This window comes from Micropterus salmoides, unplaced genomic scaffold (assembly GCF_014851395.1).
Source record: "Micropterus salmoides isolate LMB-PRFRI ecotype aquatic unplaced genomic scaffold, ASM1485139v1 Ms_hic_scaffold_20, whole genome shotgun sequence".
In the NCBI taxonomy this organism is placed as follows: domain Eukaryota; kingdom Metazoa; phylum Chordata; class Actinopteri; order Centrarchiformes; family Centrarchidae; genus Micropterus; species Micropterus salmoides.
The window spans coordinates 6,556,767-6,576,140 of record NW_024041151.1 but is presented as its reverse complement, the minus strand read 5'-3'; the positions used below and the strand labels follow the sequence as shown (position 1 = coordinate 6,576,140).

The following is a 19,374-nucleotide window of genomic DNA, read 5'->3' as shown; positions in this document are numbered from 1 at the left end:
GTGTCTGTGTGGCTCAATAGCAATAATAAAGATAACTGAGAAACTTATTTTAGGAGTTCTGTGAATTAACCTTTTAGCCATTTCTGTCAGTCAAACGCGTTTTTCCAGCTTTTCCACTTTTTTACTGGGAACGTCAACTTATTTTTTGCCGTACAGTCTAACAAACATTTGGACAGAGGGAGTAGACAGACTTCTGTGTGAGACAAGGCATTTATTGGAAGGAAGTTTTTAGATATCAGTTCCTGAATTATACCAATTATTATTTCACACACAAATCATCAGTTTGGCAATATTCTTAAGGTAACTTTCCAACACCAACATTACAGATGTTCAACGAGGATGGCACATTTAAATAGACACCGTTCACCTTCGAGGGGGACTAGTTTAAGACATTTGAACAAAGTTTAAAATGAGAACTTTCTGTCAGCGGCAGGGGCGCATCTAAAGACTGCAGTTCTACTTTCTAAAACATTAACAGTTCAATCACTGGATAAAACTTCACACGTCTGCATGTGTAGAGGGAGAAAACAGCACATGAATGGAAAACGTCTACAAAACAGTGAGAAATACTACACATACATACAGTCGGAAAGTTTTGATCAACATCAGAACTGGCAACCGAATACGGTTCATCGAAAAGGTAAAAAGGTAACTTTACAGCTCATGTGCAGTTTGCTTCAGGCGTGTAGCTTCTTTTAGCTACAGCGTTTCCGTTCTCTGCCCAGTCATTCAAATGAGAGTGATGTTTGAGTTCCTATTTCACTCCGTAGATCTGTTTCCACACATGTGAAAGGCATCCTGAAAGACCTGGATAGATTCCTACAGGCTGGGACTTCAGCAGCCCTGCTCGTGGCTAACCGCAGTCCCAGCAGCATCTCCTACACTTCGTCAAACTGTGAAGTGGAACAAACAAAAAAACACCAGAGTTGCAAAAAAAAAGGGCGTGGGGGATGATGGTGGTGGTGGTGGTTGGGTGGGGGCAAAGAAGAGAAGGAACATATTATGAAAAAGAAGTCAGAGAAGTTCTCCCCGTCTTCCTCCGCGCTCTGTGTTAAGCACGTCCCTTCAGTTCAAGTTGGCTAAAGGATGTAATGAGGTTATAGTGGGCCCTCTCGTCATCTGTCAGCTCCATGTTTCCAGGCCTGACCACCACCGCCACGTTCACCCCGGCGTCTTCAGCTGCTTTAGCCTCTGTAAGGACAAATCCACGAGTGTATGTATAGATTCAATTTAATCCCACATTAATAGAGCTGAACTGGAAAGTCAAATGCATTTAGATTTTTTTGGCAAAAAAAAAAAGTCAAAAGCTGGTCTTACTTCAAAAATGTTGACCAATATTAATTCTTCTGCGTCGAGTGTTTGCACATAGCCATCGTGAACATTTACACTTACACGTTAGTGTCTGTGTCGCTCTCCAATTACACCGCCAAATCGCTAGTTGACGTTTCTATGTTTCACTGTGTCTTCACAGCTGTTTTGAGTTTAGCCACTGTTCTTGTTGTTGTAGGCTACCACAAACAACGGCGACGGAAACTTGGCAGATCATGTTGTGGTCAGCATCGCTGTGTGCGTCAGGCTACAGCGTACGTTACGGCGCAAGTTACGGCATAGGATACGTGGCTACGCATATGCTATGGCGTAGATTCGACGCAGAAGTAGAAATTGGCCTTTAATGCTATGGAGCAATGTTTTTATGTGTGGGCCCCTGTTTTGTTTCAGTCAATGGTGTCACGCTATTCCACTGATCAACAGGTGGCGCTAAAGTGTCAATAAACAAACTAATGCGCCAAAAAAAGGCGCGAAAGAAGACGATTGCAAGCCAGTAAACAGGATGTAAACAATGCAGGTTTTAAAAAAAAAACTAAAAGATCTGCTTTGCAAACATTTTATGGGGAAGGAAATGCATTCAACATGTTTGTTAAGGCCTCAGGGATGAACGCTGAATGTAAACAGAAACTGTGTTCATGAAAACTCCACAGGGCGTCTTTAACAAGAGTAAGAACCTACAGCCACGCTCACGGCTTTATGAGGAGTTTTAGACAGTGAAGTTACAAATTCATTTCGTTGTCATCCTTGTGTGACAGACCTGCTCGCCAATCAGAAGCTTCACGCACCTCCTGTTACGGTCCTACTCACCAATCAGAGCAGGCACAGGGCGTTTACATTTTACGACAACAAACGAAACTGGTTTTATGCCGCGGTCCACCGTCAACTCACACTGAAGTGTTTCAGCAGCGGAGAGTTTAGCCTACGTGTTGTTACCATGTTGTTATTTTGTGTGCTTCAGCTACGGATAACAGCTCGAGCTGTGAGCCCGTTCTGCTCTGCTCTCTGCACGGCTACATCCACAGGGAGCATTTCAGAATAAGAGCCTTTTTGTTTTAGTTTAGTTTTAGTCTGATTTTGCTGACTTGTTCAGATATCCTTGATTTTTCTGCTTCTACTGTGGTTAAGTAGGCTACAAAGTTAAATCGTTTTTTTTTTTTTTTTTTTTTTTTTACAGTTTTAACTGTGTTTATTGTTGATGTACGATTGACAGTCTGCAGAGGGTGTTTTATTTAAAAAAATCAACCATGTTCTCTATGCCGTTCTGTGTCTGACTTCCTGTCTGGTTCATCTGCTCTGTGCTGCTTGACACGGCTTCCGTCAAAAATAGACTGGCAGTCAATATTAAACTTTAGCAAAACTTGAATTGTTATCGCAATATCGGGCAGAAAACTCAATTAGATTTTTTCCCCCAAATCGTTCAGCCCCTACTACTGACTTATAATAAGACATTCTTACCTCGAGTGACGTCCGTCAAGAATGTGATTTCCTCAGGTTGACAGCCAATCCTCTCTGCGATTCTCTCATAACTTTTGCCGTCTACTTTAGCTCCTATACTGGTGTCAAAGTGACCATCAAATAACTGAAAGGATTTTTAAAAACATCATCTCATTAGCCAAACTGTGTTTCACTGATGAAATGTTGGTAAACAAAGACATATATGTGAAACTAATGTCAGATGTTTGTATTGAATTAACTTAATTTTCTGTTGAGTATTAAACACATGATGAGAGAGGCGGCTGTACTTACATCTAAAACATCTCCTTCAACAGAGTATCCAAACAGAAGCTTCTGTGCCTCCACGCTTCCAGAGGAGTAAATGTAAACTTTTAGTCCTTGTCCTTTCCATCGTTTGATCGATGGAATTACATCCTGGTAGATCCTGTTTGCAAGAAGACAGAAATCAGAAGATGAACCTTTTTTAAAGTACTTATATAAAAGCTTACTGACCTCGCTTTTAGGTCCCAAAATTGTCTTGACCTCAGAAATTAAACATCTGTTATGAATAGTTTCAAGAGCATTTTAAGAATAGATTACAAAGAGATGAGGATTTATTTGAACCCTATTTATGTTTGATTGAAATATATCTTATCTAATATCGATATGAGAAATCTCTCACGATCCTTTCTGCACATCTGCAAACCCCAGTTAGTTTCGTCTTGTTTGTCACAAACATATAAAAACATTAAATACAAACATTATTCCATTTGTAATATTGTTTATTATTACTACATCATTAAAGTTATTACTATTATATTGATTCTAATTGTCTCTAGGGCTACTACTTACAATTGTTTCCTTTAACAATTAATGCAATTTTAACAACTGCAGTAAATCAGTAAATTGTTTAAGCTCTAATTGGGAAGCAAATGACCACCATATACGCCTATTTAACTGGTCACCACTGATCCGACTGCATTATAACTTTTACACACTGATGATGACACAAAAATCACCAGACCAATGAAAACTACAACTGTATGCAGAGACTTTAAAGCATTTAAAAAGCTACTCTCCTGGACGTAAAAGTTCTCTGTGTGGGACACAAACACACTTTTCAATTTAAACCATGCGAGTCATTATGTTTTCCATCTTCACAGTTTTAAATGCAGTAACGGTGGTAATAGATGTTGTGAAAGTCCTGTTGATTATGTTTCTGGAAACCTTGCCAAGTCAGCACTTCAGTTTGAACAGAGCAACCTTTATAAATGTATGAATTTTAAAGTGAGGAAAAGGATCAGTGTACTTACTCGCCTTTGATTCTCCCAGAAGCATAAGCTGCTCTCCACATGTGTCCTTGGAGCTGTTTGAGTGCTGTTGACTTCCTGTCTGCTGCCATTTGCCACAGCACATTATCCACTACTTCCCTAATGGCCTTCTCCTCATCTGTGTGAACCGTCTGGTCCACGGTGTGGACCGGGCACGAACGATGCTGTTTCATGTCTTCTTCAATCTGCCACAACAGTCAGGCTTTTTATTAAAGGCAGCGTTACAGCATGTTAAAAAACAACATCAATGATCAGGTGGAGGTCAAACGGTATTCTTTTACAATTAATTAATCAAGAAAATAAAGTCTAGCTTTTTTTGTCATCCACAGGTGTATTTGACCACAAACCTGCAGGTTTTTTCTCCTGTAATTTAAGCCAAAAAGTCAAACTTTCATGATTCATCATCATAAGAGTGAATATTTCAGGCCTTTTTTTTGTTTAAATCTTGATGATTATGTCTTTCAGCTCATCGAAATCAAAACTACATACATCAAAATAATAGAATAACAGAAAAAATTTACTTTTACACAATATTCAAATTTTCTGAGATGCACCTGTATATAACATTTTTAATTATAGTAAAAATATTAAATTTCCTGCCCTCAACGATTTGAGCAAACTTAAGACATTCTAGGTTTTATTTCAGGGCATCTGCATAGTCCTGCATCCCCACGTTTGTTGTTATTTTTTATTTCAGCACATTAAATTAAATAAAACATGTATTAAAAAGGTTAAACATTTGACTTTCTGCTCCAATTTAAGAGTGTTTAAATCCTTATTGTAGAAACACACTGTAGAAATTATAATCTACATCTATAACTTTACACATATTCCCCAATTTCAGGGTGTTATTAGACAAATTAAACAAACTTAAATTGACCATATGTAAAACATTTTTGCAAATACTCATTTAAAAAAGAATTCTCGCCAAAATTTAACAGATTAAGGAGGCGAACAAGGAAGAATATTTATGGCTATATACAGTGGGTACGGAAAGTATTCAGACCCCTTTAAATTTTTCACTCTTTGTTTCATTGCAGCCATTTTCCAAAAATCAAAAAAGTTCATTTTATTTCTCAGTAATGTACACTCAGCACCCCATCTTGACAGAAAAAAACAGAAATGTAGAAATTTTTGCAAATTTATTAAAAAAGAAAAACTGAAATATCACATGGTCATAAGTATTCAGACCCTTTGCCGTGACACTCATATTTAACTCAGGTGCTGTCTATTTCTTCTGATCATCCTTGAGATGGTTCTACACCTTCATTTGAGTCCAGCTGTGTTTGATTATACTGATTGGACTTGATTAGGAAAGCCACACACCTGTCTATATAATACCTTACAGCTCACAGTGCATGTCAGAGCAAATGAGAATCATGAGGTCAAAGGAACTGCCTGAAGAGCTCAGAGACAGAATTGTGGCAAGGCACAGATCTGGCCAAGGTTACAAAAAAATTTCTGCTGCACTTAAGGTTCCTAAGAGCACAGTGGCCTCCATAATCCTCAAATGGAAGACGTTTGGGACGACCAGAACCCTTCCTAGAGCTGGCCGTCCGGCCAAACTGAGCTATCGGGGGAGAAGAGCCTCGGTGAGAGAGGTAAAGAAGAACCCAAAGGTCACTGTGGCTGAGCTCCAGAGATGCAGTCGGGAGATGGGAGAAAGTTGTAGTAAGTCAACCATCACTGCAGCAATCCACCAGTCGGGGCTTTATGGCAGAGTGGCCCGACGGAAGCCTCTCCTCAGTGCAAGACACATGAAAGCCCGCATGGAGTTTGCTAAAAAACACCTGAAGGACTCCAAGATGGTGATAAATAAGATCCTCTGGTCTGATGAGACCAAGATAGAACTTTTGGCCTTAATTCTAAGCGGTATGTGTGGAGAACACCAGGCACTGCTCATCACCTGTCCAATACAGTCTCAACAGTGAAGCATGGTGGTGGCAGCATCATGCTGTGGGGGTGTTTTTCAGCTGCAGGGACAGGACGACTGGTTGCAATCGAGGGAAAGATGAATGCGGCCAAGTACAGGGATATCCTGGACGAAAACCTTTTCCAGAGTGCTCTGGACCTCAGACTGGGCCGAAGGTTTACCTTCCAACAAGACAATGACCCTAAGCACACCGCTAAAATAACGAAGGAGTGGCTTCACAACAACTCCGTGGCTGTTCTTGAATGGCCCAGCCAGAGCCCTGACTTAAACCCAATTGAGCATCTCTGGAGAGACCTGAAAATGGCTGTCCACCAACGTTTACCATCCAACCTGACAGAACTGGAGAGGATCTGCAAGGAGGAATGGCAGAGGATACCCAAATCCAGATGTGAAAAACTTGTTGCATCTTTCCCAAAACGACTCATGGCTGTATTAGATCAAAAGGGTGCTTCTACTAAATACTGAGCAAAGGGTCTGAATACTTATGACCATGTGATATTTCACATTTTCTTTTTTAATAAATTTGCAAAAATTTCTACATTTCTGTTTTTTTTCTGTCAAGATGGGGTGCTGAGTGTACATTACTGAGAAATAAAATGAACTCTTTTGATTTTTGGAAAATGGCTGCAATGAAACAAAGAGTGAAAAATTTAAAGGGGTCTGAATACTTTCCGTACCCACTGTGTATATATACACACACACACACACACTTTTTTGACATTCAGTATGACACGAGATTGATAGCAGGAAGAGATGCAGTTGATCACCCTTAAATAAACCATTGTGCATTTACCTGTTTCTTTAGGAGATGAACATCTTGTTTGCACTCATCTTCTTCCCAGTGAGCGGACAAGTAATCCTCAAGATGCTCCCTTATGTATGGAAATAAGATATCCTGAAAATGACAAAGTGGAGTCATTAGGTGTGTTTATCTGAGGCTTCTTACAGAGAGAAAAAAAAAGTATAACACACACACACACAAAATGTACTGGTTCGTTTTTATCTACAAAAACAAGATTGAATATACATTTTTCATGCTTAATAGTTTTTACTGTTACTGTATTTTCCCTTATTTTAATAAGTTTCTATATTAACTGTTATGCTGCGTTCACGATATGGATGGGATAGATTGTAAAGATGAGAAAGATGTCCTCTGATAACTCCTAACAGCTATATGATAACAAAGTTGATCGTGTGAGAGTTATAAATACTATGCATTGACAAAAGAATATTAGATCCAGGCTTTTAATTACAGTAACGTTACATTGAACTACGGATTTCAGCTCCATGTTAGTTTGTTTATCAGGCACTTCCTTATTATGAAAGCACAACGTCAGATATATCGCTCTGATAAAAGTCATAATTTCCCAGTGGTAATTATAGATTAGTTGTTGACGTGAATGTTAATTATAGGTGAGAAACTTATACTAAACTAAAAACGAATAACGTTACATAATATACAATAACTCCGATATGACCTGAACGCAGCATATGCTCTTGTTTTCATCGGATAGTGAGTTACTGTTAGTCTGATCATTATATTTTAAACAGTTTGTGCATGTAAAGTAAATACAAATAGAATAATGAAGACAGCGAACAACTAAATATACTAGTAGAAAACTGAAAAATAGCGTTATATTGAAATATAACTGCGACAAACACCGTCAAGCTAAGCTAGCTGGCTGTTAGGTGACATCTGTTAGCATGGTCCTTATGAGCTGTTGTTTAGCGCTACACAATTAGCTAACAAAGCTGTTAAATTAATGTTCTCTTTAATATAACATACCTTTACAAATGTGATCGGTGTGGTCGTTCCTTCAATATCCAGCAAGAGTGCGCTGGTACAAGCAGGGATTGAAACAGTGGCCATTTTTAGGAGAGTCTGCAGCTGGTTAGCTGACGTTAGCTTAATTAGCAGCACCACAGAGTTGAACGCCAGGAAACGCTGCTGCTGCTGCTGCTGCTTCTCTTACCTGGACAGGTGAAGCAATCTAGAGTAACTAAGCGCTAAGAAACGGACCGCTTAGTTTAGCTGTTAGCCACTAGCTCGCTGTGTTTGCCATCACCTCGCAGCTAACTAACACTGACTCGACTCAAACACACAGAGAGCACACATTGATGCATTCAGGTGCTCCTCGGATATTCTTCCTCTTCTTCTTCTTCTTCTTTTTAACTGGCGACTTGCAAGCAGATGGAGCATTATCGTCACCTACTGTATCCTTGTGTTCAGTCCAGTGAAAAAGACAAGATGTGTTTAAGCACCATCTTTCCGGAGTTATTTGAGAAAATAGTTTTAATGTCTATTTGTTTGATTCCTTCATGTTTCAGTCGATTTCTTAGAACCAGTCTTTGGTTTGAGTATTTAGTGCACTCAAATAGCACATGTTCCACAGGCCTCACAATTTCCATATTGATGTTTTCGAACAAGGTGCACAGTTGCATTTAACTTCCTTATTTATTCCATTTATTCCTTAAAACTCACTAGTAGCTGTTTAAAAGCTACTAGTTTTTAATTATTAGTAACTATTCAATTGGTTACTAGTGACTATCCCCGTTGTAACAACTGCTTAGATACTAGTGCTTAATTTTTAGTTACTAGTAACAATTTTTTAGGTACTAGTAACTAATTGCACATTTTTGCCATTGAAATCTTTGGGGCTCTTCAGATATCATCTATTTCTTAGTTACTAGTAACTTTTCCATTCTTACTGTTCTTATCAACAAGCTATTTTATCATTAGCGTTACCCAAAATATTTACTAGTAAGAATAAAAATGAAAATTACTAGTATCTTTTGGAATAGTTTCTAGTGACTAATGAATAGGTACTAGAATCTAAATAATAGATATACGCAAAGTGAAAATAGATTATTTTGAATCTACTTTACTCAATCTTATGTTCTATTCTGTCTGTTTTTCTTTAATTTGTACATGTAGATGATTTATGTTTATAAACATGTCTATATACGTTTTTACAGGTGACGTTCACGTGAATTTTCCCAGTCGGGAAATCATTTTTCCGATTTTTCCCGAGACAACGTGAATGCACAGCATGTTCGGTTCGGCCTCCTGCTCGGCGGGTGGCGGCACTGAGCGCGTCTCTGCAATCGCGAGAAACACCCGAAGAAGAAAATGCGACGAAAACAAAACGACGCTCACAAATAACCCCTAAAAATTACAGCAACTGAAACTAATTTCCGCCTTACTGAAACACACTTTTGCCTAAATTCAGACTAACGTTACACGTTTACTCACCTATACTACCCAGCTAGCTTGCTGTAATTAACGCCAAGAGACACGGCGATCGATATATATGATAGCAGAATATTAGCTAGCCGCTAGCTAGCATTAGCTGACAGCAAGCGACCTAGCTTAGCTTCCCCAGTTCTGAAGTTCCCGAGCGTGTTTTAGCGACATATTGTAGTTAGTTAGCAAACATGTCGGACGATTATGAGTTCAGCGAGGACACCGGCATGATGAGAATGGAAGAGGACGCGGAGGCGAACAGCGACGACCCGATGTCTGCGGCCGGGGACTGCGGCCTGATGGGGGGCGAGGCCGAGGGATCCAGGATCGATGCCAGTAAAAACGAGGAGGATGAGGGGTACGACGTTAGACTTACAACGAGTCTTCATAATCAACCCTTTCATGCATGAATTGTTTGTTTTTACTTTTAAAGAAGTACAAAAACTTTTCCCCCCAGTGTGTACATATAGTTTTAGTGTGCACTACAGTGGACACCTTGCATCAACGGCACCGAAGTGATGCAGTGGAAGTCAACATATGGGCCAAAATATTATATGCATTTAAAAACATTTACTAAAAGTAAGTGGTATTTATACACATACAATCATTCAAGTGCAAACTATATCATCATTTTAAATAAAACATACAAAATAAGGCCATGTAGTGGACAGATGTATTTACAGTCAGATCAAAATGTGCAAGAAATATATAATAAAAATCTGGCTAAAAGTCAGCCTAAACACCCTATTTAGTTGGCTGGTTTTCTGAGAATAAAAGCATTTTACAGTTATTGTTGAGACACTTGTTGCATCTCCACTTCCCTCCCCCTGTTTTGAGTTTATGATGCTGTACATCAAAATGACATGTAAAACATAATAATCAAAAATGCAAATGTTAGACAAGGCTTTGTTCGCCACTTGGTGGTTGGGACATGGTACTATAACTTAAATGGCTCTAAATAGCTTCCAAATGTCTCTCCACTGTAGTGGACGTCATGCATGAAAGGGTTAAAAAATATTTAACCAAACAGTATTGTACCATTAAGATACCTGCTGTGTTTCTCAGTCTGCAAGTAGTTATAGTTTTCTATAAATGTGCTGTGTTGTCAATAGGAAGATGTTTGTAGGAGGGCTCAGCTGGGACACGACCAAGAAGGACCTGAAAGATTACTTTTCCAAGTATGGGGAGGTTGTAGACTGCACATTAAAACTGGACCCCATGACTGGCCGTTCAAGGGGCTTTGGCTTTGTGCTCTTCAAGGAGCCTGATAGTGTTGACAAGGTATTGTCCTGCTCCCTTTAGTAATGTTTTAAATTAAATGAATGAACTGCAGACCAAGGCGCATATAATGCTACATGAAGTTGAATCTTAAATTATTGCTGTAATTAAAGAAGCCCTGCTTATTTATAGGACAGTCTGATTTACGTTTACTCATTTGGCAGACGCTTTTATCCAAAGCGATCTGATGCTTAGCTCTATGACTTGATACACGAGAGGCAAAACTGGGGCTAAATCATTGCCCACATCCAAACTGAATTGGTGGAGTAGAGCTAAAATGATTAGTTGATTAACAGGAAATTAGTTGGCTACTAAAACTATTTTGATAATCGATAAATTATTTGTTTTCAAGCTGAAAACCTATGCTGTTAGCAGCTTCTTTAACGGGAGTATTTCCTGCTTGTCTCTGTTTGTCAGACGGTTGGTCTGACAAAATTAGCAATTTTAATATGTTGTTTGGCTGTGTGAACTTGAACCAGCACATTAATTGATAAAGAGAATAGTGGTAAATTGAAACAATAATTCTGATTATTGAGCTAACAACAACTAAACCTTATTCGCATTGAGGGCAGATGTCTTTACTGTAAAGAGGAGAAGTTGTGAATTAACACTTAAAAATGATTTTTCTATATGACCCCCTTCGGTCAATTGATTATTTTGTTATGAAGGTTGTCACCCAGAAGGAGCATAAACTCAACGGAAAGGTCATTGATCCCAAAAAAGCCAAGGCCATGAAGAGCAAGGAGCCCGTAAAGAAGATCTTTGTTGGTGGTCTCTCTCCAGACACTCCCGAAGAGAAAGTCAGAGAGTACTTTAGTGCCTTTGGAGAGGTAATTTTTTTTCTAACATTCTCAGATTTAGCTTTTACTTGGGTGTGTGGCTCTTTGGGGTCATATTAATCCATTTTATGAATTTCTTTGTAGTTTTTGCACGAATGTGAAGGGCTAGGGGATGGGCAATCTGACGGTTTTAAATCGAGATCGTGATCTAAGGAGTCCACAATCGGCTTTTCAGGCAAATTGTAGAGATTGTGGTATTTAATGTGCTCTTTCTTCTGTTTCCAAATCTGCACTATGTGAACAAACCAACAGAGTGATGTAGCCCACTAGATGGCTAAGCTGATTGGATGAATTACTTCACGTGGCTCTTCTTCGGGTGACGTATACTAAACAATGCAATTGGCTTCTGAGAACTTGAAAAGTGTTATTTAATTATTACCGGTATCATATATTTGGCTTCTCTTTACAACTTCAAATTAAATGCGATTTTTTTATCACCATTTTGAAACCAGTGTAGTATTTCCAATTCAGTAATGTGTCTCAGGCTGTTTCAAGTGTGGCTATAGACTACACGGCATTTTAAAATTAAGAAAAAATATTTCAATCTTGATCGTGGTTGCGATTAAATAGATCATGATAATGTTTTTTGGCCAGATCGCCCACCCCTATGTAGGGCTACCGACATGTAAATAAAAATCCATCTAAGTGCTTGTACATCAAAATATATCTGCCAATTCTTTCCTTTCATAAAACTAGTTTAACACTTTTCATGAAGACCACTAAATATTATTTTATACGCTCAGCTGGAGTCAATAGAACTTCCCATGGAGAACAAAACAAACAAAAGGAGAGGCTTCTGCTTCATCACATTCAAAGAGGAAGATCCGGTTAAGAGGATCATGGAGAAAAAGTACCACAATATTGGACTTAGCAAGGTACAGGCTCCTTTTTCTCTCACCTGGAAGTTTGTTTGGCACATATTATGGTGACTTTTATGAAAGACTGACACATGATCACTCTGGAATTAAATCAGCTTAATTGGTGTTCCTTTAGTGTGAAATAAAAGTGGCAATGTCCAAGGAGCAGTACCAGCAGCAGCAGTACTGGGGAGGCAGAGGTGGATACTCATCCAGGTCTCGAGGCAGAGGTGGTGGTGAGTGGAGAAAACATTTGCGTTACATGTGAAGAAAAATATAAATAATTCTTACAGATGAAACTTTGGAAGAAGAAATCATAGTGTCGGACCCACTTAATCAATTTGTAGTAATTTCTTTAAATAAACATTTTTCAGCCTCGTGTCTTTATAGTAAATATGAAGCTATGCCAGCAGGCGGTTAGCATAAAGAATAGAAACGGGGAAATAGCTGGCACTCCTAAAGATCACTAACTAACATGTAGTATCTTGTTTTTTATATCTATACAAAACAACCAGAGTAAAGGTTACAGGATGTGGTGTTGTGGGAGGTTTATGTGCCAAACTGCTTCTTGGAAGGGCACAGTGACTTCCTGGTGTCCGGTCGTGACGTTGACAAAGACTCCAGTAAGTCACTGACCCTGCCCAAGAAATAGTCCGCCACACAACCCCCCATAAACCACCAACTTTTCATTTTTACTCACTGTTTTTGCACAGATTGACACTTAATCTGATGGATGAGTGGCACAGACCACAAACCACAGCGTCCCTGGTTCGTGTCTGGCTGGGAGATCCTTGTTGCATGTTATTTTCCTGCCGTCAGCCGGGTTCAAGGTTTTAAGGCTGAAAAAAGTCTTGATTAGAGTGAAGCAGATGTGATGTCCTGTGATTACAAAAAAAAAAGTGATGAAACACATTTAATTAATACTGTTTAATTGCAGGTCCCAGTCAAAACTGGAATCAGGGTTATGGAAACTATTGGAATCAAGGCTATGGCAATTATGGCAATTATGGGTACAATAATCAAGGATATGGAGGATATGGCGGCTATGATTACCCTGCTTACAACAACTATTACGGATATGGTGACTACAACGGTAAGGAAACACATGAATAACAAACCTTCATGATCTTCAGTTTCATGTCAACTCTTGGATTTATTTTCTGTTACTTTAGAAATGAGAATATTTTCTTCCACACTTGTAGATCAATCTGGTGGATATGGCAAGTCACCACGCCGTGGTGGTCACACCAACAGTTACAAGCCGTATTAATGGGGGAAACCCTCATCTTCAAGTAGGTATGTAAACACAACTTACTACACTACTTACTGTAAACTTAAAGTAGTCATATTTACTTTGTTGTTTGGTAACATTATGTGTAATTTCCTCTTATAAATTTCTTTTTCTCAGCACCCTGAAGTGCTTTACAGTAGTGGTAACATAGAGGCTACACGATTATTTTAACAGCCGGCCTTCTGCTGCCTCTTTTGCACCTTCTTTTTTTTTTAAACTGTAAAGTTAACAGGTAAAGTACTGCTACTACAGTAAATGGATGCCAAAGTTAAGGATGTGCAAGGAAACAGAAAAGGAAGTATGTTGTCTCCTAACTCTGACATACCTTGTTTGTACCTGCCAGCGGAGCTTCCTTGCAGGCCATGAGCTGACTCCCAGATACTCTCAGGGCCCGCTCAATGCGGACCGGGTACGAGAAGCATACGCTCTCGAATGCTGCCATTTGGTATGGTCTTACAACATCCTGTATCAGCATTTCTAAACTAAAACAATATGGGACACGTCCAGCTTTGTCACCTTTCTTTCCATTTTAATTTCTTTGCAACTGTTTGTAATGTAAAACTTAAAATATACACGTGTAATTGTCATTTTTTACAGGCCCTTACTCCCCCACAAGTAATGATTATAAATATGACAAAAATAACTATTTGCTTTTCAAAGGATATGTACAGCATTCTCTGGACTTCCCAGTTCCTTTTTGTTAATATATGCATTCCTAATCTTATCTAAAATGCTTGTTTCTTTATTTAGCTCTTGTAGCCAGTAGTCCATGAGCTAAAACCTGGTTCGTAGTTGGACTCTACCGTGTTGGGGGATAAAGTGCTTTACTTTGTGTACATGTATTGTTCTGTTTTTGTTACACTGACAGCGATGGAAAAGACTCCTCCTTTTCTTAATTTTCTTGTAATGAATTTTCCTCTTTTATAACCTTTTGTAAAACAACAAGTGTCACTACATTTGCAGAAATTTGCATGTAATGCTTTTCTTTAATGTGTATTTTTGACCAGTCGAAGGTTTCTTCCACGTAGTATTTTGGGCTTTGACCTCTTCAATTTATTGCACTTCAGGATTTCTAGCTTATGGACTAAGTTTTTTTTTTAACTGTAAAATGTTAAAATAATGGTTCTCAGTTTGCTTGTTTTTCATTGGACATTATAAACACGGGGGATTCCTATATGTCTTTTTTTTTCTTTTAAATTAATTTCACAGTTTTTCGTTCGTCTATAGCTGATTTGTTTGTTTGTTTTTCATAGGTTTCAGAGTGATGAAAGACAGCTGTGGGCTGGTGGAGCATTGGCCAGAGAGATGATGGTATCCAGCAAAGATCACTAGCTGATTGTAAGACTATAAATGAAGAGCACTTTGTGACCTACAGCACATTTCCTCTATATTTACCTGAGTATTCGTTGTATCTTAAACGTTCTGGATTTTGATGTTTTGCATTTATTTAGATTACTGCAAAGTTCTAGCAGCTTGTGTTCTTCATCCCTTCTTGTTTTTGTATTTATTGTTCTCAAACACTTTTTGTGAAATGCTTCATTTATTACATAACTGCAGTGTTAGATTGTTTGGAACAGAACATCACATTTATACATTACTGTGGTAGCAAAGAAATGATATGCGTTGTTACAATTTATCCTCTTTATCATAGTCATCAGTCATATAATACATATGTTATTACAGAGTTTGACATTCATACACATACAGTGTGTGTGTGTATATATATATATATATATATATATATATATATATATACAGGTAATTAGACATAAAGAAATGCGACAAAATAAAAATAATAAACACTCATTTGGATTTGTGATCCTTTGTGAAATAATGTTAATGACTGTTGGAGTGTTCAAGGAAGAATTTCAGCCAAGTTTCTAACAATTTAAGCTCTCCAGCTCTGAATTTCATCTTCACATCATAAGCTTTTAACGTAGACTAACCGCTTCAAGAAGATTGCAGAGTTCCAAAGTCTGAATTTACATACATTTTTTGATATTGAAATACAACACGTCTTTTAGCTCGAGCTGAAATGACTAGAGACTCTGTCCTGAGAGCAACTATATTCTAAAATGCTTAATAAAAGCCGTCTGTAGGTGAGCTTCATTTCACCATCTTGATTTTTTTAGTCCTGAGCTGGTGGAAGGGCACGGAAGAGGATTTATATAACCTTTGTGGCAAAGAGGATGATGAGGATAACGATGATCAGCACAATTACACCAATTATAATCATCATTTTAATGTTTTTCCACCAGTATTTCCTGGCAACCCGCGTGGATGTTCTTTGGAACGAGTCAGCCTGAAAAGAAAAATAACGGAAAACCTGGTAAAACACCCAGTGATGGAAGAAGTACCCAGGTCCTTTACTTAAACTCAACCGATTTAACACAATAAAATCAGTCGACAGGGAGTATTTAGTCTTTAGTGGTTAATAGTGGATGGGTCTCTCACATCAAAGCCCATTGCGCCATCACCACCCTGGGTAATGTAGGCACCAGGTTTTGACCAGGAAGAAGAAGAATGTGTGGAATAAAAGAGAGAATATTTCTGGTTCTGCAGCATTGAGTTTAATCATTTTACTTTAAAATGTCCACCAAGAGTCTGACAGTGTTATATGACTGCAATAATAAATTGGTGGAGTACTCTTAAGTAAATGTACCAATACAATAAAAACAAGTAGAAGTACTCATTCTGCAGTAAAATGTCCCCTGTGACTGATAAATGACGTTAGATTGTTAATATGGATGAATTCACGTGTAAGCAGCGTTTTACTGTTTAGTAGTTTTAAGTACTTTATATACAGATGGGTAGTAGTGATGGCGCAGTGGATAAGAGGCCTGCCTTTGGTGTGAGAGACCCTAGTTTGATTCCCGCTGTGACCATTGTGTCCCTGAGCAAGACACTTAACCCCTAGTTGCTCCAGAGGTGTGCGACCTCTGACATGTATAGCAATTTAGACGCTTTAGAGAAAAGCAACTGTAAATAAAATAAATGTAATTTATGAATCACAAGATAAAACTGAGGGATTGTGAGCTGATTTATGAGGTTGGAAAAAAGAAACAACATTTTGCTGCAGAAATTAGTTTTCAAATGTTTAATGTTTCTTTAATCTTTGCCTTTTTGTTAAATATCTCTTTGGACCTTAAAATGGGAGTTAAAGGAAACCATCTGAGAAGAAGGGGCCCTAACTAGATACTGAAAGATTCAAAGCAAAGTTTGAAACCCCTATATTTTATAAGCTTTTCTTATGTTAAATCTTAATGTGAAAAGTAACTACTCACTATAGCTGGGTACATTAATATAGTACAGTATTTCCCCCTGAAATATAGTGAGAAGTAAAAGTATTAAGTTTGTATTTGTAAAACGTAGTTTAAACAGCCTGGTTTTAATGAGTCATATATATATAGAAGAAAATCTCTTAACAACAGTGTGGAGAGCTCAGCCTGCACCATCATGATCAGATACTTACAGAAGCCTGCAGATCACCAGTCTTGTCGATCAGATCGTCCAATCTGTCCCCCCTCTCCAGCACTTTGCTGATGTTGTCTTTCAGAATAACTTTAACCTCGTTCACCTGACTTTGCACTTGGTCAATTTTAGCCGACGAGCCAGAGGCCGGTGGCTGGGAGTTTGTGTCAGCCTGCGAACAACACATTGTTCAGTTTTAATCACAATTTCCAGATATACCAGCACACAAACCGCATTGAAAGTGAAATTTACAGCAACAACCTCTGCAGCCACTATTTTTAAAAAACAAATTTCCCTTCCTGCAACTAAGATAACAGGAAAAGAGCTCTATCAGCTGTGAGTCACTTCACAGAGGCCTGTGTGATTACAAAACCTCACTGTGGTTACAAAGTAAAACCGTCTAACTAGCATGGATATAGACAGAGAATCATTTCCGATGGTATCAAGCTGAAAGAACCTAAATAAAGAACAATATTTACAATAAAAACTTCACAAAAGTGTAAAAACTTACCATAGCAGCACTGTTTCTCAGTCACAACCAACAAAACAACTCGGCTTCATACAAAAAAAGAAGTCCTGTTATCCAGTCCTGCCTGTATAGTAAACAAACACAGCGATCTGTGCTTCTTGTGACTAAATGAGACATACAACAAGAGCTGAACAAATGTCTGCTGAAGGTTGGACTCTTCCTGTTACTCATTAACTAACCTGTTGCCTCAGTCAAAGTCCCATTGGCTCAATAAGAGCCGGTCATCAACACCACAAAGATTTAAGCCGGAACATGAACTGGCAGCACTTTCATTTCCTGCTTTTCATGAACCGTGCTGCCACAAATTCATCACACAAAGTACATAAATATCAGCACTTTTAGATGTTATTTTAAGAAAAGAAAGAACACATTTCAGCTAATCAGTTTTCTGTTAGTTCCAGTTGTCTACATACCATCAGCTGTCAGAGCAACGGATGCAAGCCTGTGCTGATCTGATATGTCTGGGCAAAGGGCTCTGTTTTCAACGCAGGGATATTTGTATGGCAATAAAGGAGTGAAGTCACCATGTTGCTTCACCTAATTTCCTCATCCTGTGTTGTGCAGCTTGTTATTTCAGTAGTAGGCTACAGCAGCTGGGCAGTGCCTCGCAGTGTGACTTGTGCCCAGTTTGGCACTGGGTTTAAGAATAAAGCATTTAACAGTCCATGTTAAAACTTTTTACTGCTTTAGTCGTGTAGAAGAACTATAATCTCTTGCATAAAATAAATTTCACAACACCTACCAGCACTGTAATTTAAAGTCTGTGTTAATTAAACCGACCAAGAAGTATTCTGATAATTTATTACATTATAGCCTATTTTAGCAAAACTGTAAAATATAAATACTGGATTTAAAATGTTTCTTAAGTGAAAATGCAAAACTATGAGCAGCAAAATTTACTTTAACTATCAAAAGCAGTAGTAAGCTGATGCAGAAAACATTTAGTTGGTTTAGGTGGAGTTCATTTTAATTATGTTAATTTAAAGTTAAATTTTATATACGATTTGGTACTTTATAACAATGCAACAAATTTTCTAGGCTTTGTCCAGACTTAAATATCTCATCAACTATTGGATGTCTTGTTATCCCAAATGTGAAGGGATACGCTGTAGGAAGCAATGGCGTTGCTTCATTCACACCACATGACTCTAATATGATTTTAACTCAATGCTAATCCTTCTCCACCACCATTTGTTCCACTCTGTGATTTTTCCCCTCATGCATTGCACCACAACAATCATAATGTGTGTGTGTGTAGAACAGTGTGCACCATCAGTCCAACACAGGGAAGTAGAGAGCAGGGTAGGGAGGAAGAGGAATAGACTGTGTATTGGTAGCAGTAACAGCCTTGGTACAAGAAGTGTTATGATAACTTACTCTGTTTATAAAAATAAAACTCTAAGTAAACCTAAGTAAAAAAGAAAATATACTAAAAGTAAAATGACGCTCTGTTGTTGTTCCATTATTATATAATACAATTAGATTAATATTATTGATACAGTAACAAATAAGATTTATTATTTTACATGTTGATACTGGCTGCACTTGTGCTGATTTTATTTATGTTTTATGTTGTGTTGGTTTAATTTACTGCTTAACAGTTCTTATTATAGGGTTTTTTGATCTGCAAAGTCACCAGTGAATTAAAAGTATAAAGCTGAAGTTCAAACACTCACTTAAGTAACTCAGAAGTATAATACTTGAATAAATGTGCTTAGTTACTTTAAAAGTCAAAAGATAATTCGTTATCTCATTCATGTGTCGATCGCATTAATCCTTAAGTTTAAATAGGTGAAAAAGTCCTTCTGCAGCTTCACTGAGCTCAGCATGTTCTCCCC

General features: G+C 38.1%; 3 protein-coding genes across 7 annotated transcripts; 1 reads left to right on the top strand and 2 right to left on the bottom strand.

Annotated features, from left to right (window-relative positions):
* Nucleotides 1-191: 191 nt before the first annotated feature.
* enoph1 (enolase-phosphatase 1) lies at nucleotides 192-8,812 on the bottom strand. The gene is made up of 6 exons (XM_038734048.1): nucleotides 7,814-8,812; nucleotides 6,821-6,922; nucleotides 4,077-4,279; nucleotides 3,076-3,208; nucleotides 2,785-2,908; nucleotides 192-1,191 (listed from the first exon to the last, which is right to left on the bottom strand). Exons 1-6 carry the CDS (start codon nucleotides 7,895-7,897, stop codon nucleotides 1,052-1,054), a joined length of 786 nt encoding a protein of 261 aa, XP_038589976.1. The 5' UTR covers nucleotides 7,898-8,812; the 3' UTR covers nucleotides 192-1,051.
* Nucleotides 8,813-9,126: 314 nt separating this feature from the next.
* Nucleotides 9,127-15,342, top strand: hnrnpd (heterogeneous nuclear ribonucleoprotein D). 5 transcript variants are annotated; one of them, XR_005446798.1, is made up of 9 exons: nucleotides 9,127-9,629; nucleotides 10,384-10,552; nucleotides 11,218-11,379; nucleotides 12,132-12,263; nucleotides 12,382-12,481; nucleotides 13,183-13,338; nucleotides 13,448-13,541; nucleotides 13,880-13,981; nucleotides 14,790-15,342. XR_005446798.1 is itself a non-coding variant. In XM_038734045.1 (8 exons), exons 1-7 carry the CDS (start codon nucleotides 9,463-9,465, stop codon nucleotides 13,513-13,515), a joined length of 954 nt encoding a protein of 317 aa, XP_038589973.1. In that variant the 5' UTR covers nucleotides 9,127-9,462; the 3' UTR covers nucleotides 13,516-13,541; nucleotides 14,790-15,342. The 5 variants fall into 5 exon arrangements, 3 of the variants coding, with proteins under 3 accessions (XP_038589973.1, XP_038589974.1, XP_038589972.1); XR_005446797.1 differs by having other exon boundaries at nucleotides 13,448-13,981; XM_038734045.1 differs by lacking the exon at nucleotides 13,880-13,981.
* On the bottom strand, nucleotides 14,727-18,068 carry si:ch73-234b20.5 (uncharacterized protein LOC449923 homolog). Its single transcript, XM_038734051.1, has 5 exons — nucleotides 17,950-18,068; nucleotides 17,716-17,831; nucleotides 17,519-17,600; nucleotides 17,009-17,179; nucleotides 14,727-15,838 (listed from the first exon to the last, which is right to left on the bottom strand). Exons 3-5 carry the CDS (start codon nucleotides 17,519-17,521, stop codon nucleotides 15,701-15,703), a joined length of 312 nt encoding a protein of 103 aa, XP_038589979.1. The 5' UTR covers nucleotides 17,522-17,600; nucleotides 17,716-17,831; nucleotides 17,950-18,068; the 3' UTR covers nucleotides 14,727-15,700.
* Between the last annotated feature and the right edge of the window lie 1,306 nt (nucleotides 18,069-19,374).